Source organism: Sceloporus occidentalis, unplaced genomic scaffold (assembly GCF_023333645.1).
Source record: "Sceloporus occidentalis isolate IW3139 unplaced genomic scaffold, rSceOcc1.0.p SCAF_7, whole genome shotgun sequence".
In the NCBI taxonomy this organism is placed as follows: domain Eukaryota; kingdom Metazoa; phylum Chordata; class Lepidosauria; order Squamata; family Phrynosomatidae; genus Sceloporus; species Sceloporus occidentalis.
In genome coordinates this window covers 97,415,852-97,442,157 of record NW_028316987.1, presented here as the reverse complement: position 1 = coordinate 97,442,157, position 26,306 = coordinate 97,415,852, and the positions used below count along the sequence as shown (strand labels likewise).

At 48.3% G+C, this 26,306-nt stretch overlaps 2 protein-coding genes across 5 annotated transcripts in view; one reads left to right on the top strand and one right to left on the bottom strand.

The window, feature by feature from the left end:
- Positions 1–526: 526 nt before the first annotated feature.
- On the bottom strand, positions 527–15,679 carry ZNF467 (zinc finger protein 467). 4 transcript variants are annotated; one of them, XM_089533905.1, is made up of 5 exons: positions 15,322–15,679; positions 8,975–9,086; positions 7,178–7,291; positions 5,489–5,605; positions 527–3,934 (listed from the first exon to the last, which is right to left on the bottom strand). In XM_089533905.1, exons 1-5 carry the CDS (start codon positions 15,346–15,348, stop codon positions 2,004–2,006), a joined length of 2,301 nt encoding a protein of 766 aa, XP_089390031.1. In that variant the 5' UTR covers positions 15,349–15,679; the 3' UTR covers positions 527–2,003. The 4 variants fall into 4 exon arrangements, with proteins under 4 accessions (XP_089390031.1, XP_089390033.1, XP_089390034.1 ...); XM_089533907.1 differs by having other exon boundaries at positions 527–3,931; XM_089533908.1 differs by lacking the exon at positions 15,322–15,679 and adding an exon at positions 14,563–15,125.
- An 8,393-nt stretch (positions 15,680–24,072) lies between these two features.
- LOC149310211 (SCO-spondin-like) overlaps positions 24,073–26,306 on the top strand; it is a 131,465-nt gene continuing 129,231 nt past the window's right edge. The window contains exons 1-2 of the mRNA XM_089534034.1: positions 24,073–24,083; positions 25,210–25,383. Of these exons, the coding sequence (XP_089390160.1) occupies positions 24,073–24,083; positions 25,210–25,383 (185 nt within the window). The remainder of the gene's footprint in view (positions 24,084–25,209; positions 25,384–26,306) is intronic.

Genomic DNA, 26,306 nt, shown 5'->3' with positions numbered 1-26,306 from the left:
CCATTTTGTGTTGATGAGGCCTCAAACAAAATGGCTGCCAGGAAAAGCCCAGGTGGCCATGAGGAAAACTGGAGAGGCCTCCTAGGTCTAAAATGATGGTGTCAAATAGGGGTTTTTTAGCAGGTGTTGTGTGACAAGCAACACAATATGCTTTTCTGTTGCTGTTGTGTGCCTTCAAGTTGTTTCTAACATATGGCAACCCAAAGGCGGATCATTTTCTTCAGAAAGGGGTTCGCCACTGCAATCCTCTGAGGCAGAGAGAATGCAGCTTCTTCTCCAAGTGGGTTTACATGGCTGAAGTGGGATTCGAACCCTGGTCTCCAGTCACAGTCCAATGCTCTAACCACTACACCACACTAGGGCCCTAACTTTGGCCACATTTTGTGTAAAGTTTGTGCCTTCCCCTTTGCCATTTTTACACAAGTCAGGTTTAAATGTGGCGAACACCTAAATCCAGCTGCCATCCGTAAATCCCACTGCCGCCGTTATTTACCTCCACGGATATAAAAAATATTTTTACACAATATACGTTTCTTTACAAACTTTTATTTCAGAAAATAGGCAAAATACATTAAAATTAGCTGAAAATAATTAAAAAATCAATTGTTCATTAACTATTGTTCCATTTTTAAAAACAAGAACTCATTATTATGAAATAAAACTCCTTTTGCTCATTAGAGCATAGGAGGGAAAATGAAGGCATTGCCCACCAAATTAAACATGTCTTCTATTTGCTGTGTATTTTCTTGCCTGTAAAAGGTTGGGTCTCCCTTACCCAGACTTAGGAAATCCAAAATATTCCCAACCCCAAACTTTTTTCCATGAGTGGCTGAGATAGTGACGCCTCTGTTTTTTGGATGGTTCAGTGTACACAAACTTTGTTCCATCCTTATTTTGGAGGCAATGCCTTCATTCTGCCCCTTGTAGCCATACATTTTGCCCCTGTACCTCAATTATAATTTAATTTAGATATACATGTTGACCTTAACTGAAGTTAAATTGACGATATTTTGGAAGAAGGAACTGGCAAAACCACCTCTGAGAATTCCTTGCCTAAGAAAACCCCATGAAATGCAACTTAGAGGCACACACACACACACACACAATATTAACGATGGATATTGACTAAAAGGATCTAAATTGGTGATATCAAGTAAGGTATTGACGATCCCATTGACTGTAGCAGTGCAATGAGGTCCTTTTGCCACTAGCTGTAGTGCATTCCATGAGCTGCCATTGCATCTCAACAGCAAACTGCAAAGAATGGGATTAATACCTAGATCAGAAATAAAATCATGAGTATGAGTTTTGTAGTCTTCCGAATCCAGGTTTCTCAAGTTTAATGAAGTATTTGTCAATGCTGTTTTTTAAACTTTGCACAGTGGCTTAAAAACTATAGGAATAACAAGAGAAAAGAGGTTCTTGAGGCCTGGTTAGGACATTTCCAGCCCTGCAACAAGAAAAAATGAGGGCCTGAGGCAGAATTTAATCAATTTATTCTTGTTTACATCAGAGAGGGTTTCACAAAATGTAATTTACATTCACCTGACAAAGCTCTGCTAAAATGACTTGTTCACTGTTAAAAACAGTCTCGTTATTGTTTAAAACTGAGGATACTGCTTATGTCCAATAAAATCTAGATAGCAGGCGAATGCAATCAGGTCTGTATTTCTTGATACACAGCATATCCTAACATTTCTCATAATGCACCCACAAATCCAAGGCTCTGGGGGAATTTGTGGGCGGAACATTTGTTGTTTGTAGTAGCAACAGTAAAATAAATTATGCTAGGTTCAGTTTCCCTTCATTTTGTTGCCTTAGTTAAAAGTTGTAATTTTCAGAATAATGGAAAAGAAGAAAAGGCTTGATTTGCATCTTGTCCAGATTTCTGGGTATCAAATTCCACTTTTTAGGGAGTGTGTGAATTGGTTAGGGTTTTTTCTAACTCAGAGAGTACACATTGTGTTGATGCTTGTCAAGAGCGCATACACACGGCCATTTTATCACTGCCACGCAGAGTCAAAAGCCACAGGGAAGATCAGGGGCTGTTCTGACTGGGCTTGGATGGGCAGGGAGCCCTGCGGCAGGGCAGTGACCGCCCAACCCGTGGCACTGGTCAGGGGGGCCATAGTGGTGTGCGTCCGCTCATGGCGCAAGAGGTGGGTCTTGCGGCTGAAACTCCGGGCGCAGTGGGTGCAGATGTATGGCCGCAAACCGGTGTGGACGGCCTGATGCCGCACCAAGTTGGTCTTGGAGCTGAAGCGTCGTGGGCACTGGGTGCAGGCATGCGGACGCAACCCTGTGTGGACGGCTTCATGTCGGGCCAGGTGGGACTTTCGGCTGAACGCCCGGCCACACAGTGGGCAAGCAAAGGGGCGCTGACCAGCATGAGACTTGACGTGTGCCAGTAAGCTGGCCCGGGTACTGAATGTGCGACCACACTGTGCACAAGAGAAAGGTCGCTCGGCCGAGTGCTGGTTACGCCGGTGCCGCTGCAGGTGCCGCTTGTGGGCGAAGCAGCGCCCACACTCGGTGCAAGGGAAGGGGCGCTGCCCAGTGTGGCCCCCACACTGGTGGGAGGATAGGCCGGCCCGGTGGGCAAAGCTCCTTTCACAGTGTGGACAGGCGTATGGCAACAGCCCCATGTGCCCGCGCAAGTGCGCCGTGAGGTGCCGTTTGTCGCTGAAGCCCCGACCGCACTCCGCGCATGAAAAAGGACGTCCTCCCTCGATGTGGAGCCGCTGGTGGGAGGCCAGGTTCTTCCGCCAGGCGAAGGCCTTCCCACAGTCCGAGCAAAGGAATGGCTTCACTTCGGGCTGCTGGCAGGCGGGGTCAGGGTCCTCTTCTGGTTCAGTTTTGCTGACTGGCTCCAGGTTCAGGGTGCCCCCCTCTGCCACCCCCTGTGCCCCACAGAGAGCTCCACACTGTCCTTGCTCTTGGTAGGGAAGCCCAAGCGCTGTTACCTCTCTCTGGACATTATGCTCGACGCATGGGACCCTGACCGGATCCTGCTCAACTGGAGCTTTGAAAACAACAGAGCCCTGGTATGTGTCTGTATGCCCCATGCAGGAGGGGGAGAATGGAACAAGTCCAGGCGGCTCCCGGTACAACACAGCAGTCGGTCCCAGGTCACTTGGGTCCCTGCAGGGGGTTGTGGCCGGCCCCAGTTCGACAGAGGTAGCCATGGCCTGCCCTGGTTCACTGGGGTTCCCACGGAGACCAGCATCTGTTTGCGGCTGGAGGTCCCCCACACAGCTCCCCGGGGCTTGCCCTGTTTCCAAACGGGCCTCCTCTGGCGTGGGTCCCTCCTCGTGGAGGCGCTGGTGGCGCAGGAGGTGCCGGCGGTGCACAAAGCTGCGGGTGCAGAGGAGGCAAGCGTGGGGGCGCTCCCCGGTGTGTGTGAGCTGGTGACGCACCAGGTGCGTCTTCTTCCGGAAGCTCTTGGGGCAGCGGTCGCACGGGAAGGGCCGCTCCCCTGTGTGCACACGCTCATGGGAGCCCAAGTGGATCTTCTGAGAGAAGCGGCGGCCACAGTGGGAGCAGGCAAAGGGGCGCTCGCCGGTGTGGATGCGAGCGTGGCGGGTCAGGTGGGCCTTCTTGCCAAAGGCCTTGCCGCATTGAGGGCAGCCAAAGGGCCGAGGACGGGGGTCTTCGGGGCCACCACTGCTGCCACTCAGGGGGGCTCCAGGATGCTCGCACTTGGGGCAGGCCAGGGGTTTCTCCTCGCTCAGCATCTGCCATTGCTGGAGTGCCAGCCCTGAGAGCTCGCCCAGGCCGCAAGTGCCTCGGTAGTCCTGCCGGGGGTTCAGGCCCTCTGCCTTACAGATGCCCCCAGCAGGCAGGCCCTGGAACAGCACCTCTGCACTCAGGCCGGCTGGCCACTCCGAATAGTCCTCGGCCTCCACCTTCACCGTCCGGATCAGCCACTCACCTGCTGGGATAGAGAGGACAAGAGACCCAACGGTTTAGGAGAGGCAGAAGAGAGGCACCAAGTGAGCAGTGTGTGTGTGTGTGCGCGCGCGCGCGTGTGTGTGTACATGTGTGGTTTGTGGCCAAAAAATGCTATGGATGGATGAACAGATGACCAGCCAGAGGAGATAAGACTACTGTGCCACCTGCATCGCAATAGTTTTATTTAATTTATATCCTGTTTTTCTCCAATGTGGGAGCCAATGTGATTCAGGCTGTATGTGAAAACAAAATAGCTATGACGGTCTGAATACAGTGGGACTTCAGTATCTGCGGGGAATCCATTCTGGACCCTCCCCCTGTGGACACCAAAATCTGTGGATGCTCAAGCCTGTGTTGTACCTAGGGGCGGTGTGTGCACGCAGCCACACCACCATTAGGGACAATGGGACTTCAGGTGAGATCCTGTTGGCCCTAATGGCAGTAGGACATGCATGTGTCATCATTGGGGACAACATGGGCTTGCCGTCCACAGATGCTCAAATCTGCAGATGGCAAGTCCAAGGATATGGAGGTCCCACTGTACAATTTTTTTTAAAAAGCATTAAGCATACCATCTACTTAGAAATGTTAATTTAGCAGAACCAGCCCTGGTTAATCCCTGGATGGGAGACATCACCCATAGGAAAGACCAGAAGGGACCCTCTTGATTGGGCTAGGAAAGGAATCTGGAAACCAGAAGAGACACTGTGGCTGCTACCAGTCTGAGTTGACCATGCAGGGTTCAAGGGCAGCTTGCTACACTAGGTTGTGTCTGGTTAGTTCTAGGGGGGACATCATAAGGGCCATCAGGAACAGGCTTCAACAGGCTAAGAAGAAAGAATGCCTAGAGAGACAGTCAGAGCTGACCATACAGGGCTAAAAGGACCAAAGGCCTGGCAATTTCCTCTGTTCCCATACAGAATGTCTGGGCTTCAATCCTTGGCAATTAAGATTGCCAGAATGAAAACTGGAGTGGGCTCCTGTACCCTTAATCCAGGCCTAAGTAAAATGCAGCACAAGGGCCGTGAGCAGACCTTGGGGCTCCCCAAAAACCTATTTTAAAAAAACATGAGTCACTTTTCAGGCTATTTATTTTGCCATAGAGCATTTTCTGCCTGTCTTATCTAGGGAGTCTGATGGTTCAGTGCAAAGAGCCGGGGCTGCACCAATGAAGCTTAAGGGGTGCGAAGCCTCTCCCTGAAACACCTTGCCTGAGGGAGACAGTGGAGCAGCAGAGGATGCCTGTCATACAACCAGCAACATCTGCTGAAATTCCCTTCTATGCAATCATCCATGGTACCTTTCCAATCTTCACCCCGGCAACCCTCTTGGCAGGGCTACCAGTTAAAGCTGGCAAGACTGGGCTCTAAGGCTCAAGGGTCTGGCTCATTATAAGGAGGTGTAGGGGGAGGCAAGGTCTCCTGGAGGTGGCTAACACAGGCCCCCTAGCCATAGGGCTTATGATGGGCCCTGCTCCTCAGCACTGGCCTCTCCTCAAATGACCTAGCCCTCTGGCCGAGGAGGACCCACTCCTCACCTGGGCAGCTCCTCTCTGGCTGCTTTGGTTCTGCCATCCCTTGCTGGTCCACTTGCAGCTGCTGCGGCGGTGGCTGCTCCTTCTTGGCATGGCTCCCTGTCTCTGGAGGGACGCATCCTGCTCAAGGGAAGAGGGGAATTTAATGGGACACGAAGGACATTGTTGCCTCACAGACTATTAAGCAGAGAGCTCCTTGGGGGCCTAGTACATTCTGGAATTATTCATTTATCCCACCCAATATCATGGGGTATTTGAGCAGCTTACGAGTAAAATCAATTTTAAACAGTTTCCCCCCCTAATGTTTGGAATTTAAGTAATTTAACAAGCTGGAACCGTTCAAAAGGTTAAAACTATTTTAAAACTATGTAAATCTACATTTTTGGGTGAAAAATGATATACCAGTACAATTTTTGGGGTGCACTTTAGTTGTGTCTTTCTGCAAAACAAGGGGTCAGACTACATGGCCTCTGTGGACCCTTCCCATTCTGTGATTCAATGACTAGGATCCAAAGCCATGGTTTAACTAGGTGCCAGGATGAAACCAATGTTCTACCAATCAGATTTCCAAGGGTCTTTAAAATTAAGAACGGCAGTTTAGCAATAAGGAAGTCAAACAGAGATTGGACTGAATCGATTACAGTCAGAGTTTTGGAAACTTTACTTTTTTGGATGCTAACTCCCAGCGTCCCCCAGCCTCAGGGATTGTGGCAGGTTTTACGTTCCCAAAATAAGTTTCCAAACTCTGATGTTGACATCTTATACCCATCTCAGAAACTGGATCAAAGTCCACTCCAGGGCCTTCTTTGCCGCGGCACTCCAATCGTGATTATGGCTTTTTAAACTTTTGTATGTTTAAATCTTAATTGTATATTGTTTTAACTACGTTAATTTAATTGGTTTTTTTAAAAGTGTGTTCATCTTGCGAGCTGCCTTTTTGGGAGAAAGGTGGCATAAAAATGAAATAAAACATGAAATAAATAAATAAATTGTGCACTACCCTAATTGGCACCAATGTCAAAGTCACTCTGGAGCAAGCTGAAACATGGAGTTTTATGAAAGCCTTTAAAACCTCATCCAGCTTTGCTCATGTGTGTGAGTTTAAAATGGATTTAAACCACTTTGGGGTCATTGGGTCAATAGCAGCAATGCTGAGGCAGAGGGTTGGAGAGGCTGGTGCCATGTTGCAGCATCCATGACTTGAACCCTGGGCCATACAGAGTCGGATGCAAGCCTGGATGCCACAACATGGCACCCGCTTCTCCAACCCTCTGCCTCAGCATTGCTCCTACTGACTTGGGTCCGAAGCACACTGCACTGGGCTAGAAATAATCCACTTTGACACCACTTTAACTGCCCTGGCTCAATGCTACGGAATCCTGGAAACTGTAGTTTGTGGTGGTGCCAGAGCTCTGACAGAGAAGGCTAAATGCCTCACAAAATTACAGCTCCCAGAACCCCCTAGCATTGAACCAGGGCTGTTCAAGATGTCTCAAATTGGATTATTTCTGCAGTGTGTTTTGGCCCTCAGTGGCCCCAAAGCGGTCAGTAAAGGCTAGCATGCTTTCCACATTCCTCTCCTGTCACCCTGATCGTCTTGCCCTTCCAGGGTTTCCTACAATGCTGACCAGGACAGTTAGCCTTTCTGCAAGCTTAGAAAGTTGCCATTCCAAGTTACTAGTCCTTTCTGACCTGCACCAGCACAACCAGGCATCTCCCTCGCCTTGGCTTCACCCTGGCCCTTGGCCGGAAGTGGCCTTTCTTCCTCAATCTGGGCTACCATTTCGGGTTTGGCAACCGGGGACCCTGCAAGAGAGAGAGAGGATGCAATTTGCAGAGCGCAATGCCATCTTGGGTTGTGATCTGTTGTGTAAGGTGATGCGATTGTGAAGGATGGGGGAACAGGACCTACTTCTGAGCCAGGTTCCAAAGAGATTGGTCAGTTTTAGTATAAAAAGGAAAGTGAAGGAGAGGAAGTTATGGGCGCCTTTCAAGGTAAACCAGTTTATTTTAGCCAGATTTATTCCCTAGATTTATTCCACTTCTACAATCCATCACTCTATTTACATCTCGCCTTTCCCCCCAAGAGCGGGATCCAAGGCAGCAAAGAACTCAGAGATGGAGCTGTATTTGTCTGGAAAATATTAGTACGGTAATAATAATAATAATAAATTTTATTTATATCCCGCCTCTGCCTTTGGAGAGTATGCAAAGGGATATTTGAGACTGAGCAAAAGAAGTTGTAGTCTAAGCTTTCCTAGATTCGGTGTACTTCTTCTGCATGGAGTGATCTGGTGTCCAGGAAGGACCTTTATAATCACAGTGAATGAATAGCCATGGAAATGCAAAACCTGTAGAGTCTGGTGATGTGGTGACAAGTTCATTTTTAATAATGGTCACTGTGGGACAAAGACAGGAGGAGAGAGTTGCTGGAAGCCCAGGGCAGCCAGGTGGATGACCGTATGGATGATGGAGAGAGTTTTGGCAAAGGCCGGGAACCAGAAGGAGACGAGGCTGGTGTGTTAACCAGTGCTATAATATGTGTAGTGTGCAAGGAAGCTTCACAAGGATGCTTTTGGACAGTTTGTCACATCTGGAATCTGGGAACCATGCCCTACGAGGAACATCTTGGGGAGCTGGTACCTTTAGCCTGGAGAAGAGAAGGTTAAGAGGTGATACAATAGCCCTGTTTAAATATTTGAAGAGGTGTCATATTGAGGAGGGAGCAAGTTTGTTTTCTGCTGCTCCAGAGAATAGGACACAATGGAGCAATGGATGCAAGCTACAGGAAAAGAGATTCCTCCTAAACATTAGGAAGAAGTTCCCGACAGTAAGAGATATTCCACAGTAGAATATGCTGCCTTGATGTGTGGTGGAGTCTCCTTCTTTGGAGGTTTTTAAACAAAGGCTGAAAGGCCATCAGTCACAGGGAGGGCTTGGGTTGTGTATTCCTGCATGGCAGTATGGGGTTAGACTGGATGATGGCCCTTGGGTCTCTTCCAATTCTTCCATCCTATGATCTCTATTCATAGTCTGACTATAAAGGTCTTTCCTGGGCAATACCTCACCCCACGCATCTACGGAAATCGACGAAATCTACAAAAGCTAATGCTATAACTTCTTTTGCACAGTTACAGTAAAAAGAAGCAGAAGTAACAGTCACATATAGCCAAAGGCATACAAAAAGCTAAGACTAAAATAATATTGAACTGCTTAATAAATTAAAAACCATAGTAAACATTAACCTAAAATCACAGATGAAAACAGAACCCACTGTATAAAATCACTTCCTGCTGGACCAGAGGGTCTTCACCCGATGAGGAAAGGACAGCAAAGCGGGGTATAAATCAAATTTTAAAACACCTATGTGTCTGTTTCATCGGGATCTGATGGCTGGGAATGGCAATGAGGAAAGGAAGATTGCCTAGAGATGGCTGCCCTTTCCCATTCTTTGCAGCCACAGAGTCAGAAAAGGTGGCCTTGCTTTACCCAGAGTGAGGGTGGTGCCGAAGTTCTCCCGCATGGTGTCCGCATGCGCTGCCCAGGCTCTCCACCGCTCTGGGGCCGGGTAGAGAGCCCCGTCTTCACACCGCACTGGCACCTGGAATCAACAAAGGCCATTACGTTAGGGCACATATTGCTCCTTGTTTGCGTCTGTGGCTCTCTGAGGATGCATCAGCACATGAAACCAGGGGTGGGCAATGGTGGGAAGAGAGGGGGCTTGCATTAATACACATACTCCAAAAAGTACACCTGCAAAAAGAGATTGGTTTTTGGACCCCAAAAGCCCTCTGGGGGACATGGGGGTATTCTGCCTTTGGGACATGGCTTGCTTCAAAAAACATGATGCAGAAACATGGCAAGAATGCCCCCAGCCCCCTAAAAAGCATTTGGATGCAATTAAGTTTATTATTGAATGTCTATTAGTGCCACAAAAGAGAACTCTGGCCCATCCTTTGCCCACCACCGCATTAAACTGAAGCCTTGCGGTAAGGACTAAGTAATAAAAATTGATTTAAGTTAGTAGTTAAATGAGATATTTTCTAATAAAAGGGACTCAATACTCCAGAGAGAAAAGCCCTTTCCCCATTTACAATGGGGGTAGTAAAGGTGGTGGTGGGGTCCAGTACACAAATAAACAACAACAACAACTACTACTACTATTTTATATCCTGCCTTTCACCCAATATAAGGACGCAAGTCAGCTAACAAACATTTAAAACAATACAAACATTAAAATGTAGATACAAAGCTTAAAAAACCCAGTTAAATGATTTTAAAAGGTTAGAACCATTACATGTTGAAATTTAAAACGTATTATAAACTATGCAAACCTTAAAAACTATTATCCAGCCCCAGCATGCCAGAAAAGGATTATGGGTTGTCCCTAGATAGCCATGTTGGGTGAAGGATAGTAACAGTGGGGAGAAAAAGGAACTTTTCCAGATGCAAGACTGGAGAGTGCCTGCATCCTTTATTTTGGCGACAGGACTGTGGTGGATGCTAGAGCTCCTCTTGCACCTCCAATATTACCTACATCCAATTGCTCTATGGTCAGGTGGCACCTTTGCAAATGCTGAGCATGGATAAATGGGTGCAAAATCATAAAACCATGGTGCTGGAACGGACCCCCAAGGGCCATCAAACTCAACCCCATTTGCATTGCAGGAAGATGCCCAGCCAAGCTCTGTGATACACTGATGAATGCTCAGACACACAACAGTCTAGCAAAGCACTTCCTTGGAATACCAGGATCGTCCATTTAGGGAAGGCTTGAAAGCCAAGGTGGTGCCATGGTTTTAGTGCCGGACTCGGACTCTGGGAGAGCGAGGTTTGAATTCCCTCTGTCCAGCCCCGGAAACCCACTGGGGCAGCTTGGGCAAGTCATACTCTCTCAGCTTCAGAGGAAGACAATGGCAATTCTTCCCTGAATAAATCGTGCCTGGAAAACCTTGAGCCAACATGGCATTGGGGTTGGAGTGTGGGACTAGGAATCTAGGGTTGCAGCTGCACTGCAGAAATAATGCAGCCTGACACCACTTTAACTTCCATGGCGCAATGTTGTTTGGCGTTTGTAGTTTCATGAGATATTTAGCCTTCTCTGGCAGAGAGCACTGGTGCCACAACGAACTAGAAATCCCTGGATTCCATAGCAAGGAGTTAAAGACATCTTAAGTGGTGTCAAACTACATTTTATTTCTGCAGTGCAGATGCAGCCGGATTCAGAATCAGTGGAATTGTGCTAAACTGTACTGACCTTGGTTTCAAAAGAAGAATTTATAGCATTATAGTAATATTTATTGTGTTTTCACATAGACAGATTTGTAATATTCACATTCCATCATGCTTACAATTTTTTCACATTATTCCTCATAACCCTTCTTTACACCTTCTTTAAGCTTGGTTTTCGTGTCCAGTTGTGGGTTTCTCTTAGTCTTGGTTCTTCCTTCCTAAAATATCTTTTGTATTTTTAAAAAAAAAAAGTTTCAGAAAAAATATAGTCTAGTATTAACACAGGAGCCCCTTGGTCTCCTCTGGGGTTTGGATCCAGGACCCTCCGTGGATTCCCAAATCCATGGATGCTCAAGTCTCATTACATTCGATGGCAGAATAAAATGGATTCCCCTATATAAAACGGCAAAGGCAAGGTTTGCTTTTTGAAATATATATCTATATCTGTACTATGGTTTGAAAATATTTTATGTGTCTGTGTGTGCATATATAGTATATGGAGGGACGAATACACACACACACACACACAGAGTATATATTCAAACCATGGTAGCTTGAATCCAAGGATAAAAACCCATGGACTCAGAGGGCTGACTGTATCTGTAATCCTGACTGACAATTATTAAAAACATTTAAACTCCACCATTTCAAAGAAGCTAGCCAGGAAATCAGCTGCACTTGAGCATATCACCATAACTGAAGACGAAAAACATTTTGTGTGTCAACTTGTGACCCAACAACAAATGCTGCGATGCCAAGAAGCTGCCAGAGTTGGATACGGACAAACTGAGGAATCTCAGTTGAAGTTTTGGTCTTACTTGACTCCAGACACAAGAAGACAATTAAAGCTCTATAATTCCACTTGAACGGCCGTGGCTCCATCCTACGGAGTCCTGGGGATCTGCATTATGGGCACTTCGAATTCTCAGCCAGAGCCCTCGCCAAACTACAAATCCCAAGACCCCATGGGATGCAGCCATGGGAACCAAAGTGGACCTATAGTGCTAGGACAGTGTGGCGTGAACAAGCATGATGCGCTGAAATGCCCTCTTCTGCGCAACCCCTGGATGGGAAAAGGCCCCTTTCCAGTTTCCGCTCTTGCAACCTGTTCCAATGAGGGAGGCAAAAACCCCACAAGGGGCTGCGTCCAAAGGCCCTAGTGCTGTCCCAAAGGGTTTTGCCAATTTTGTGAGGAAGGACTTCCCTGTTTCCTTTCCTAATAAAAGAGGAAAGAGAGAAAAAGGAGAGGAAAGAGAATAACAATGCATGGCTTTGTTCACATTGGCCGTCCAAGTGACAGGAAATGAAGAGCGAGTCAGGCTTGCCTGGCAGATGATCCCTTGCCTTTGAAAACCCCATTCCATTTATGGGGTGTCCCCACATCCAAGGGGTGAGGGGTGGGTTTGCAAGGGCTGCAGAGAGGGCTCGAAATGCGAACCCTGCCCCAAATGGGTCCCCTTCCCTTTGGCCCCCCATGGCTCCCTAGGGAACTGCTTCTTCCTCCTCTTTGCCCCCAACTCTTGTATCCCTACCCCTTCCTGCAACCTCTGCCTTCGCCCCACTTTCTGGGCCACCCCTTTTGGCAACTCTCTCCCCCAGTACTTCCACGTCAGCCCCCAATCCTTGGCATCCTCCTGGGCCCCCTTTCCTCTCCCCACAGCAATGATCCCAGTGACCCCCCCAAAATCTGGACGGCTGCAATGCCTCTCCGGCAGCCTCTCCTGGGGAAAGAAATGCAACTTCCACAAAGGGTCTGGATTGCAAAAAATGCCAAGAGAAATGAGAGAAATGGAAGAAGGGAGGAAGCTAGCGGCTGCCTTAAGAGGAAATGGTTTGCTTTAAAAGCAGGATCTTTCCTGCCGGATTCGCACTCGCTTCTTTGGAGACTTGGCCAGACATCTGAAAAAGCTCAGGCCAAAATAAACCAGTGCCTCTTAAAAGCTGGATTCCTTCCTGTCCCTGCATCCCACCTTCCTTTTAATATTGAATTACTATCTCTTGTGAAAAGTGCCAGGAATCTCCAGAACAATCAAAGGGCTCTGGAGATGCTCTGAGCATGTGCAAAGTGCAACTTCCCTTGCAACCGAATTACTCCCAGTTCAAGTTCTTCCAACATAAACACTTCATTTCTCTCTCTCTTACACAGACATGAGGAGATCCAGGTCAGAAAGAGCAGCTATGAATTAATGGATGTTAATTAAACCGGGTGGCTGCCTGTCCGCTTGTCCCCTTAGGAACCCCCTCCCCAGATTGACTTCTGGCCCTGGCAAGGGGTCTTCCCTCCCCTGCAGTTTCCCAGTCAGATTGTGGTTAAACTGGTTTTGGCATACCTGGCCAGGGGTCTAGTTATGGGACGGTGGGGATACGGCCATGGCCTCCCCAATAAAATCCCTGCGACCCACAATTAGGTTTTCTGTCAATCCTTGGAAACTAAGCAGGGTGAGCCCTGGTTAGAACTTGAATGGGAGACCACCAAGGATTGCCAGGTACAGTAAACAATACAGTGGCCCTCCACATTCGCTGGGGTTAGGGATGCAGGGATGCTGGGGTTAGGGATCCAGAAAAACCATAGAGAAAAAAGAAAAACACACCATTTTTTAAAACCTGAAACACCTCTCTAGGAACCTTTAGGTCCTCCAACACAACTCTATGGTCAATGTCTGCCAGACACTGACCATAGAATTGCACTGGAGGATCTACAAATGCCTAGAGAGCTGTTCTCTCTGGGAATTTCTAGGTCCTCCAGCACAACTCTATGGTAACTTCCAATGAAAGTTGCCCACAGAGTTGCGCTGGAGGACCTAGATTCCTAGAGCGAACGTATCGATCAAAGCCGCAAAAGTAAGAATCAAAAATGCGGAGGGCCAACTGTATTTGAGAGGAAGGAACTTCTTGCTTAAGGAAACCCTGCCTAAGGCTCTCTGGCGGACTCTATCTCCCTACAATCCTTCCCAGGAGGGAACCATTTTGTTGGCCCCAGCGCCGCCGTGTGCACAACTGGATTCGAACTCTCAGCCCAAGGAGGCCAGGATGGGCCGCTTCCTGCTCTCCTTTCCCTAGGCAGGCAGAGAAGATTTTACTCAGACAGGCTTTTTTAAAACAGAAAGGTTTTCAAAGAGCCAGCTAGAGGCACTGGGATGTTTGAACAACTGTTTTAAAGAGTGTTTTAGCTTTTTAGCTTGCATTTTATGCTTTTATTGCATGATTCACTTTCTTTTGTTGAGTCTCAAAAGAACTGTAAGATCTTGCTACATACTGATTCCAGGGACTAACACGGCTATGTCCTTTTAGACTGTAAGCCTGAGGGCAGGGGATTGTCTAATTAATAATAATAATAATAATAATAATAATAATTGTAAGCTGCTCTGAGAGCTTTTAGGGCTGAAGGGCAGGGTATAAATACCGTACATAAAATAAATTCATTTTAATACTGTTTAATAATTCTATTGCAACCTGGCTTTGGGCCACATCCTTCCTCCTGCCTTTGTCCCTTAAGGTTCATCTCAATTAAAACTGGACCCATCACCTCAGTTGCCAGACCCACAGGATTTGCATTCTGAGGGCTATTCGTCCAGCCATAAAGCTCCTTCCGGGGCAGCCATGCATCTGAGGAAGTTGACCAAAGGCGCATCCTGCAAAATCCTGGGATTTGTCGTTTGTTGAGGGACCAGCACTCTTTGGGAAGAGAAGGCTACAGGCCTTGTAAAAACCCCAGGGTTCCATAGGATGGCGGTGGTCGTTGTTGCTTTTGCTGTGTGCCTTCAGGTTGTTCCCAACTTATGGAGTTTTCCAGAGGAGCTTTTGCCATTGCTTTCCCCTGAGGAGGCTGAGACAGTGTCACTTACCCAATGGCCTTCCATGGCCCAGCGGGGATTCGAACCCTGGGCTCCATAGTCATAGTCCAACACCGGAAGCACTAGGCTGCGCTACGACGCTTCAAGGGGCGACAAACTGCATTGTTTTCATAATGTAGATGCCCCCCACCCCAAGTTTATCCCACGGAGGAGATCGGGAGTTTATCCCGTGAATATCCTGGAAAACCTGTGTAATTACGCAAAACGATTTTAAACAACGTCACACAAAATCCGTCGTTTAAGTGGCCACAAAGAAGCATCAACACACATCTTTTGACTTTTGGGAGACAAGGAGGCATTTCCAACATCACTTTAGTTGCGCAACTGCGTGTGATGATCATTTGTGCCATTACTTGCCATTTCCGCTTTGTTTACGGGATGCTTTAAAGGCGCTTTAGTCTCTCTTTAGAGCCGAAATCAGCCCCAGTGTGATCAGCTCCGAAGAAACTGGGACCCAAAACACACAGCTAAGAACACAGGGTCAGGCTTGCAAAAGTGACCCTTCCACTGGAATGAAACCGTATCATCATCATCATCATCATCAATATTATTATTATTATTATTATTATTATTATTATCTTTCCCACCCAAATCCTTTCCTTGGAGACCCCCACCCACCCCAGAAAGTCCCCCTGCTTTCCAGGGTGGGACCCCAGGCCTTGCTCCCAATCTGGCCATGGGTTATTATTCTTATTATTTGGGGTGGGTGGGCTTGGGTTGGGCCCCCTCGTTCCTGCCCCCCTTCCTTACCTGTTGGGGGGCTGCTCCCAGGGCCATCTGAGTTGGGGGTCCCCGATCCTCTTGCAATGAGACACCCCCCAAAACCTAAAGCCCTCTTCCTTGCTGGACTTTGCAAAGAGGGAGCCTTCTCTTGCTGGCTTTGCAAAAGCAAAGAGGGCTCTTGCAAGGCGTGCAATGCAATGCAATGCAATGCAATGCAATGCAATGGGAGGGGGCAGCCGGGGAGTCCGGGATCGGGGCCGGGGGTGGCCCTGGGGACCCCCAAACCCTGTCCCCCGAGTGCCCCTCGCCCAGGGAGAGAGGGAGGGCCGCCTTGGCCAACTGCGCGCCTCCTCCTCCTTCCTCCTTTGGCTGCTGCTGCTGCTGCTGCTGTTTCTCTGGCCTGGGGAAAAGGAGGAGGAGGAGGAGGAGGCGGGGAAGGCGGGGAAACTACAACTCCCAGAAGGCCCCGGGGCAGCCCTGCAGGTGGGCGGGGCTCCCTGGGTGGGTGAGACGCAGAGAGAGACCCTCCCCAGGAGCAGCCCCGGCCTCTCTTGCAGCTCGTCTTTTGCAAAGGTTTAGAAAGCAGCGGCTGCATCTGCACTGCAGAGTTAGCGCGGTTCGAGGCCGCTTTCCCTGGCCGCGGCTGCACGAGGCAAAGGCACCCTGGGCTTTGTGGCTTTGGGAAATGTAGAGCCGCCTGGTCCTCCGTCGGAAACGTCAGGTTTCCTGGGCGCAAGCGGGCCAGGCTGCGTGGCATCAGGCCCCATCCATCCACACGGCAGAGACAGTGCTAACCCGCTTTGAGAGCGCTTTGGCTGCCCCGGCTCAGTGCTAGCGGATCCTGGGAAGTGAGAGGCCTTTGGCCTTCTCTAGCAAGAGGCAGAGTAATAAACAGAGGGCACTGGGGCTTCTGCAAATGTGCCCCAGCTTTTGCTAAGTGATACTGCCTTCCTTTTGGGTTCAGGGCTGTGGAGTTGTTGTTGTTGTTGTTGTTGTTGTTGTGTCTTGGCAAACTCTCAGCCATGGTTTTTTTCCCTTTGCCCCCAGCATGGCCTTCTTCCCTTGAGGCTGAGAGAGTGTGACTTGCCCAAGGCCTCCCAAAGGGTTCCTCTGCCAGAGCAAGGACTGTCCAAACCCTGCTCCAACCACTGCACCACACTCTCTCCGAAACAGGCTTTTGTGGCCACAATTTCCTCCGAGGAGCTTTGCCGCGGTGGCCTTCCTCTCTGGCTTAGAGAAGGGACTTGCTCAGCCCTACGCAGCCCTGGAGTTCTTCTTTAGCCACGGATTCAGCCACCCACAGCTGGGCAGAGATTGAAGACACACACATCTAGAGACACTTTAACTCGCTTCAACTCTCTCCTGGCTTCTTTTGGCCTCCAACCTCACTCCAACTCTTCAACTCATTCTCTTGGTCACTGTCTTGACCTAGTTCTTGTCGCAAACTGCGCCATTTCTGACTACCTGGCACTTGACTTTCCACTATCTGACCATCATTTAATCTCATTTGCTCTCACTTATACTCCACCTCCTCGTCATACTGTTCAACGCCATTTTCGTGATCTTCAATCTGTTGACTCTAACCATCTTGGTCTGACCCTGGTTTCATCTCTCTCTTCCCTAAATCTCAGGGATTCTGCTGATTCAGCAATGTCTTTATTTAACTCCACTCTTTCCTTGACTCTCGACCATTTTGCCCCTGTCTCTGTCCGCACTTCTTCCTCTAAGACTAGGCCCCAGCCCTGGCTTACCCCCAACATTAAGTTCCTCCAGTCCTGCTCTAGAGCGGCCAAACGTCTTTGGAGAAAGTCCAAAGAGTGGGCTGATTTTATCCATTTCAAATTTGTTCTTTCTTCCTTCTCTTTGGCAAAACAGAATTATTACAAATCATTGATCTCCGCCAATGAGAGGCGTCCGCAGCGTTTGTTCTCCATCTTCAACACGTTGCTTAAACCTCCCTCTCCTCCTTTCTCTTCATCATTCTCTCCTAATGACTTTGCTAATTACTTCATCTCAAAGATCACCACCATTCGCTCGGAGATAGTCCCCCCGATTCTTCTTCTGCTCTTAATCTTCTATCGCCCTCCCCTAACAAATTTTCTGTCTTTCCTCCTGCCTCTTTGGATGAACTCTTCACTTCTGAACTCTTGCAAACCTGCAACCTGTTCTCTTGATCCAATTCCTACTCGTCTTCTAATCTCTATAGCTCCCTCCTTTCTGCCCTCGCTTCTCCATATCTTCAATCTCTCCCTCTTTACAGGCTCCTTCCCTTCGGACTTCAAACATGCTCTCATTTCCCCAGTTCTGAAAAAACCTTCTCTTGACCCCTCCTCTTTGTCTAGCTATCGTCCGATTTCACTTCTCCCCTTTCTTTCTAAGGTTTTGGAGTGGGTTGTTTATTCTCGCTTTCTTGAGTTTCTTGAAGCCAACTCCATCCTTGATCCCTTTCAGTCTGGTTTCCGCCCAAGGCATTCTACAGAGACAGCCCTCACCAAGATCTCAAACGATCTTTTACAGGCCAAGGCTAATGGCCTTTACTCTGTTCTCATCCTTCTTGATCTGTCTGCAGCCTTTGACACCGTTGATCACTCTCTTCTAGTGGATATACTCTCTGACCTTGGGTTCTCAGACTCTGTTCTCGACTGGTTTAGATCTTATTTGTCTGGCAGATCTTTTGCAGTGGTTGCAGGAGGTCAGACTTCATCTCCTGTTCCCTTCTCTGTTGGAGTTCCCCAGGGCTCTGTTCTGGGTCCCCTTCTGTTTTCTCTCTACACACTGTCCTTAGGAAAACTCATTAGCTCTTTTGGCTTTTCCTACCATCTCTATGCCGATGACACCCAGCTGTATCTTTCCGCCCCTGACCTTTCTCCAAGGCTTGGACAGCAAGTTTCGTCCTGCCTCACAGCTGTCTCGCAGTGGATGCGCCATCGGCGTTTGAAGCTCAACATGTCCGAGACGGAGCTTCTTGTCTTTCCTCCTAAGCCCACCCTTCAACACTCCTTTTCTGTCTCTGTGGACAACATTTCTATTCAACCAGTCCAGCAAGCCTGCAGTCTTGGTTTCATCTTTGACTCTTCTCTGTCGTGGATCCCTCAGATCCAGACCACAGCCAAGGCTTGTAGATTGCCAAAATCCGACCATATCTCTCCGCCTCTTCTGCCAAGATCCTGGTCCATGCCCTAGTGATCTCACGACTGGATTCCTGTAACGTCCTCCTGGCTGGGCTTCCTCTTTCTCACCTCCGTCCTTTAATCTCTGTCCAGCATTCAGCTGCACGCATTATCACTTCCACCCACCGCTCTGACCATATCTCTCCTGTGTTGGCATCCCTTCACTGGCTCCCACTCCCTTTCCGCATTCAGTACAAGCTCCTGCTGTCGACATTCAAAGCCCTCCATCGGCTGGCCTCTCCTTACTTATCAGACCTTCTTTCTCCTCTCCTTCCCACTCCGTTGTTCCCTCTGTTCTGGTAGTCAAGGTCTACTGTCTCAGCCCAGGATTTCCTCTGCCCCATCTTGGATTCGCCCCTTTTCACTCGCTGCCCCTCACTCCTGGAACCTTCTTCCCCCGCGAGACACAAGGGCCCTGATCACTTCTTTAACCAGCTTCAAAACGGAGTTGAAGACCATCCTGTTCAGAGAAGCCTTCCCAGGCATTGCATAATTGTAGCTTATTATTTGATGTTCTTTTGGTGCCTGTTTTATCGAACCATTTCCTGTATTGCTATGTATTTTATATGCATTATCCTACTAGAAAGGCTCCTTCCCCTCCACCACTCCCTTTGTGTCATGTCTTTCTAGATTGTAAGCCTGAGGGCAGGGAACCGTCCAATTAAAAAGATTGTATGTACAGCGCTGTGTAAGTTTACAGCGCTTTATAAATAAAGGTTAATAATAATAATAATAATAATAATCATCATCTCCCCCCAGCAGCAGACCTTGTTTTGGGCCATTTTACACAAGGGTCACCATTTCACCATCTGCAACTGTGCATCCGGGGACTTGAGCAGCCAAGGATTTGGGTTTCCAGGGGAGTCTTGGACCCAAACCCAGCAGATAGATGCCAAGGGCCCAATGCAATAATAATCATAGTAATAATAACAACAATAATAAATACCCAATTATATATTATGAGATTTAAGCATCCATGGGGCTCTTGGAACCAAGACCCAGCAGATGCCAAGGGCCCAGTGCAATTATCATCATCATCAATACCCCATTCTATATAAGTAGGTTTGAGCATCCATGGCTTTGGGTATCAATGGGGAGGGAGGGCCCTGGACCCAAACCCAGCAGACACCAAGGGCTCAGTGTAATAATAGTAATAATAGTACCCCATTGCATATAATGGGGCCTGGATTTTGGCCTCCATGGGGATCTTGGAAGCAAACCCCATTGGAGACGGGGACCACTTATATGTAAATCCAGGTATTGCCCAAAAATAAATAAAAATGGCAAAATGTAAATATATTTATTTTACAATGTCAAAACATCCCAAATCCCAAACAGCTCTGCTCTGAAGTGTTTTTGGGGAATGGGAGAGTCAGCCTAGGCAGACAAACCCAAACCCATGGCCCTTTCCGTCCTGATTTTGGTACCTTCTTGGCTGGTGCCAAAGTCCCCTTCTTCTGGCCCTCTTTAGTCGCAATTCAGCCTAAAATAATGCCAGGGCCGGAGCGCCCCCTGCTGCCTGGCATTGCCTGGCATTGCCTGGGTTTCCCTGCCCTGGAGGGAGGGGGCCAGGGCACTCTGGGCTTCTGTGGGCATCATCACCTCGATAGAGAGCAGGGCTTCCCAACCCTTTTGACCCAGGGAGGACTTTTGAGAATCCACTTCTAAGAGGCCTAACCGATGCCTTACAAGTCAATGGGTTTAGGAGTTGTGTAACTTTTGTTTCTTATGCTTTAATTTCATTCTTTCATTTTCCTGGACTGTCTGCAGAGCACTTGGGAAGCGCAAGTGGAGCACAGGTTGGCAGACACTGCTATGGGTTAATACCTAAAAAGGCACAGAAGAAGGACATTTTTTCCCTCCAAAGAATATTCCTGATGGTTTGTTCTGCCTCCAGGACTGCAGATTCCTACCCAACTCCATCTTCTCTGAATTAACCTCTGTCCATCAACTGACTTAATTGAGCCGCTGTCTCCCAGCCGGCTGCTCCAAATGGAAAACGGGATTAGCAACGGGACCAAACCCTCAAGAAAGACAGTATTTAGACCAGAGGAGCCAGGGACCCGCTGGGGGCTTGGGATTCTTTGCAAAGAGGATCAGGAGACCAGGAAGTCAGGATCAACAGGATCCGCATCTGGGCCACGGATGGATGGACAAACTGGTGGGGGCACCAGCCAAACACAAAGGAGGGAGCCAGGTCAGCGGCTGGACACCCCCTGAGTCACATCCTAGTTACGGCCAAACATCTCCATTAAGATGGACTGCAGGGATCTCAATGCAGGCAGAGGCCACTTCTTGGTTATAGGAGGACCAGGGATGAAGGACAAAACAAGAGTATTCACTTTCAACTCCATCAGCAGCAAAAAGTAACTTCCCTTGAGGTCCAGGCTGAGACCTTGTCCTGTGCCATTCCTTAGGCAGAGAAACTTTAATTTCCAAGAGGTCCCTGGTCTGTTGCATCTGGAATGATATTTTAGGTGCTGCGTAGATAAAACTCACCAAGTGTACTCCAAATGGAAGTGTTTTACACACACAAAGAGAGAGGCAGTGAAGGAGATGTGTTTCTGGGCACAACTTCAGAAAACGGGGTCCCATGGACTTTATCACACAAAGGAGATTGAGAGTGTATCCCATGAATATCCTGGGAAAATTGTGTAATTAGGCATAACAATTTCACGCAACATGGCGCAAAACCTGCCATTAAAGTGGTCACAAAGAAGCATTAAATGTGCATCTTTTTACTCTTGGCGACAATGCATCTCCGATATCACTTTACTCGTGATAATCATTCGCTTTATTTGCAGGGTGCTTTAAATGTGCCTTAATATCTCTTTAATGCCAAAATTAACCCCAGTGCAATAAACTCCCATGGAAAGAATGAATTCAGAAAGAAGAAAAGCGGGTTGGACTGGAGGACCATTGGTCTCTCTTCCAACTCTGTAATTTTATGATTCTATGATTCAACATGTTTTGGCAAACCTTTTACATTTTATGTGTGTGAGATGCAATGACAGGTCAGGGGAGCCTTGGTAAGCCACATTTTGAACCTGCCAGAGGCCACTTGAAGGCTTCTTGCAAAGTGCATCCAGGGACGACTATTTCTGTCACCAGCTTCTCTTCTGACAATTTCCATTTTGCTGGCCAAACTTGCAGATCTGTTGCTTTAAAAACAAAAATGAACCAGGCTGGGGAAGCGGATGAGGATGGCTCATCTTCTCTCCCTTTGCTCTCTGTTTTGCTGTTCACAAGCATCCTCCAGGTCAGAATCTGGAGGCAGCTACTCTTTGCATTGCCTGCTCCAGGGAGGTCCATGCTGCAAAAGGAGGATTGCCTGTGTTATCAAGTATGGATTTATATAAAATTGGGATGCCCTGTGGTCTGGAGCCATGAGCCCTGAGTGACCCCATCGCTAGCCGCCATTATCCCCAAAGCCATCAGACCACGGAGCCAGCCGCCTTGCTAGTAGGCATGGTCCCAGGAACAAAGGTAGATTTAAACCTTTCAGCAGCAGTTTGGGAGTTGCAAAACCAGATTCGCAAGGGCCAGCAAGAGGAAGACAATAGATGTGGCTTCCTTCTTAATGAGCCAGTGATTAGATTAACGGCTCGACCATCAAGGTATTTGCTCCCCCTGAAAAAGTGCCAGACCTATGCTTTGTGTATCCATTGTGTAAGTTTCAGCTTAGACAAAGATAAGTCATCAAGCCTTTTGTCCGCCAGGCTGCCATAGCCTGAGGTTATCTTTAGGGCTATATAAGGACCCCACTTTTTGCCCTTCCGTGGGCTTGTAGAGCAGAAGTTCAGGGCTTGTAGAGCATTTTGCTCCAAGCTTGCGTTCCTGGAGCCATATGCTCTGCTGAAATCACTTGAGCGAAGCCAAGCTCACTGTCTTTTTGGGCCTCTAGTTAGCTTTGCCCACCGGAATTCAGCTCCTAGCCACTGCGGCCGCCGCTTTCTTTCCCCGTTCCTGTGGCCATATCTCACCATCCACCATCCCTCAATCCGTCGCCTTGGAGAAGACTTCGAAGGTAAATATTCCCAACAGTGCCTCTGTCCTTTTCCTTTACTCCCGAACTCACCCCTCCCTTGCTATAGTATTGAATGTGTGTGTGTGTGTGATCCCTTTTGTTGTGTGGTTTTAATAAATGTTCATATTTTAATTGCACCTCCTTTGGTATCCGAGTCTCTGTCTCTTGGGGTTGGACTAGACAACCTCTGGTGTACACATAGGGACACGATCCCGCTGCGCGCGTTGTTAGGACATGCCTCTTGTATAATTCCCCATATTCAATCCTCCCTAACACCTGGAGAATCCCATTCCGCCCCACAAGCACAAGATTTTATTGCATTGTTTACTGCAGACACACTGCTGCAGCCTGGCACTGAAAGTTTGTGTTTTCCCAGCCCTCCTTCACCAACCTCCCAATGCCAATGCTGCTAAAAAAGTCTAGCCAGTCAGAGAATGAGGAGAAAAGGAGGCAGTTGGGCAACTATAAAAACAGTTCTTTAGGAGTTTTTTGAGCTCTGAGGCTGTGTTCCAGAAGAGTTTATTCCTGATGTTTCACCAGCACCTGTGAATTCTGGCATGGAAGAGATTGGGGTATATATACTGTTGCTTGAGAGGAAGAGATTTACATGTTAATCCATGTATTGTTCTGTTGTTGAATGGCAACGTCCATAAAACTATACTTATAAAAAGGCTTTGCAGAAAGGAGCTTCTTTGTTGTGTCTGCACTTGATTAATACCCAAAAAATGCTTCTGAGGAAGTAGACCAAGTACACTGAAGCTCATGCTACGACTTCATTCGCACAGTCAATCTCAAAAGTGCTACAAGATCCCTTTGCAACCAAAAATGTTGGAGAAAACAGAGACGTTGGCCGATTTAGGCAGGAAGACAGCAAGCAACCCTTTCCCCCACTTGAGTCCTTCTTGCAATTGCCTGGAGCAACCGCACCACCGCAACCATTGATAATCCAACCCCAGGGTGTGTCTGTCTCTGTGCGTCCCGTCCAAGTGGGCAGTGTGGACGGACAATGGCTGGACTTACGTCGGGAGGAATGCTCCAATCCCAGGACTTCCAGATGCTTCCAAAATTGGCTAATCCTACCTGATATAAATGCACCCGCCTTGAGGAACCAGATGCTTCTCTCCTTGGCTCCTCTGCCCTTCACTGGAGTGCAAGCAGGTAAGAAGGAGCTGGCAGGAAAGTGTGCGTATCTCTGTGCGCACTGGGTTCAGGTCTTGCTGAACTGGGGTCTGAGACCTGAAGATGGTGAGTGGAGTCCTGCCCTATCCATTTCCAAAAGAGGATTGCGATGACTAGCTCTTGTTGTTGATTTATGATTATTTTATTAACTATATTTATTTATAGTCCATCTGTCAGGAGTGCATTGCTTGCGCCTTTCCGTGTGGCAGAAGGGCGCTGGACCGGATGCCCCTTTGGGGTCTCTTCCAACTCCATCATGCTGTGGTCCCACTTTTTTCCCAGGGACACTCTGGCCGGTCCAAACTCTCGGAGGAGATGCGAAAGGTGGGATGCCCAGGGGGTCCTTTCTCCGGATGGCAGCTGGGCATCTTGGCATGGTTGTTTCTCCAGGAGGTACTGGCAATGGACCATGGGTAAGGAACAGGCACACATCCCTCCCTCTGCGCTGTCTGAATGTGCGGCTGGTCAGCAGCATCCATTGATGGCATCCCTGTGTCCAAGGGGGAATCCAGTGTAGGTTTTAGACTGGACTTTAGAGGAGGGCCACCAAGCCAGGCTGGAACGTGTGCGGGAAGGCAGCCACAGAAGACTTGATCCAACCTCTAATTTCCAGATCACCTTGTTCTGGTTTGCCAGCGGCAGAGAGAAGCTGGCATTTGGATTTGGGGCAGAAAGACAGGGGTCTGTGGGACCCCCATGCCCCATCCCTTTGGTTACTCAGGTCAGAAGCAGGGCTGAGGAGTGTGTGTATGTGTGCGCACGTGCGCACACGCACACACAAAAATCACAGGGTGTCCAGAGGGCACAGGCCATTGGCAGCACTAAATTCACTATCAATCTACCATTCGTGTGGAATTTTATTTGATTATTCACAGATTTTATTAATATATTTTCTCTAGAAATATCTAGGTCCTTCAGTGCAATTCTAACCAAAACTTTAACCAAAAGTTGCACCGAAGGACCTACTCCTAGAGGACACTCCGCTAGGCATTTGCAGCTCTGCCAGCTCCAGTCTATGGTCAGTGTCTGGCAGATGTTGACCACAGAGATGCACTGGAGGACCTAGAGATTCCTAGAGGGGACACTCCACTAGGCATTCGTAGCTCCCAGGGGTGAAAATTGCTGTCCACACTGGCACTAGGTCCTGGCAGTAGATCCTGGTTATGCCTAAACTGAAGTCAGTTGAAGCATTGGCTGCATCTGCACTGCAGAAATGATGCAGTTTGACACTGCTTTAATGGCCATGGCTCAATGCTATGGAATTCTCAGATCTGTAGTTTGATGAGCTCTTTAGCCTTCTTTCCCTGAGGGCTCCGGTGCCACGGCAAACTACAAATCCCAGGAATCCACAGGTTAGACCCAGGGCATTTAAAGTGGCATCAGACTGCATTATTTTTGCAGTGTAGACGCAGCCCTTGTTTCATGAAACTAGCAAATGTTTGGCTCGTAGGGAGATTCAGGGAGTGGGTGGTTGATGGTGTGTCTTTCCCGGGGGGCCCTGCTCCGGCCACCCTCTCATTTTGTCTTCTGGGGATGCAGGCACTGGTGCGAGAGGCTGGTGCAGGTGACGGAGGAGCAGGTGGTGACCCCGCGACAGGAGGAAGCGGTGCCCTGCGCCCAGGTCTACCAATACAACATGGCTGGCTGGCTGCTTGACCAGGAGAGGATGCGCCAGGCCAGCGGCAGAGCGGACAACATGTGCTACATCTACAAGTGAGCAGGAGAGTGGTGGAATCGCAGGAGGGCCAGTGGAAAGGGAGAAGTGACCAATGGGTTACCAAAGAGCTGGAGGGGGCCAGAGGAGGCTGGAGACAGATGGCCCCTGGGCTACCAGATCCGTTCTGGACCCCTCCCCACGGATACCAAAATCCATGGTACCGCAAGTCCTGTTGTCCCCAATGGGATTTAACCATTGCGGCATCAGAACTCTCTGACAAAGAAGGCTAAAGAACTCATCAAATTACAAATCCCATTATTCTACAGCATTGACTTCAATGGTGAAGTCCCATCGTCCTTAACGGTGGCGTGGATGCGTATGGGGGCTTGCCGAAATGACCTTAATGGGTTAGAAATGTGGGTCAACACTAACAAAATGAACTTCAACATGGAGAAATGTAAGGTCTTACATTTAGTAAGAAAAAATGCACAGATATAGGATGGGGAACATCTGGCTTAAGGAGACCTATATGTGTGAACATGAGTCAATAGTGTGATACAGCAGCTAAAAAGGCCAATGCGATTCTAGGTTGCATCAATAGAAGTATAGTGCCTATATCAAGGAAAGTCATAGTGCCACTCTATTCTGCTTTGGTCAGGCCCCACCTGGAATAATCCTGTGTCCAGTTCTGGGCAAAACAATTCAAAAAGGACATTGAGAAACTGGAGCCATGTGTCCAAGGAGAGTGACTAAACTGGTGAAGGGTCTGGAAACCATGTTCTATGAGGAACAACTAAGGGAGCTGGGGATGTTTAGCTTGGAGAAGAGAAGGCTAACAGGTGATATGATAGCCCTGTTTAATACTTGAAGAGATGCCATGTTGAGAAGGGAGCAAGCTTGTTTTCAGCTGCTCCAGAGAATAGGATGCAAGGCAATGAATGGAAGCTGCAGGAAAAGAGATTCCACCTAAACATTAGGA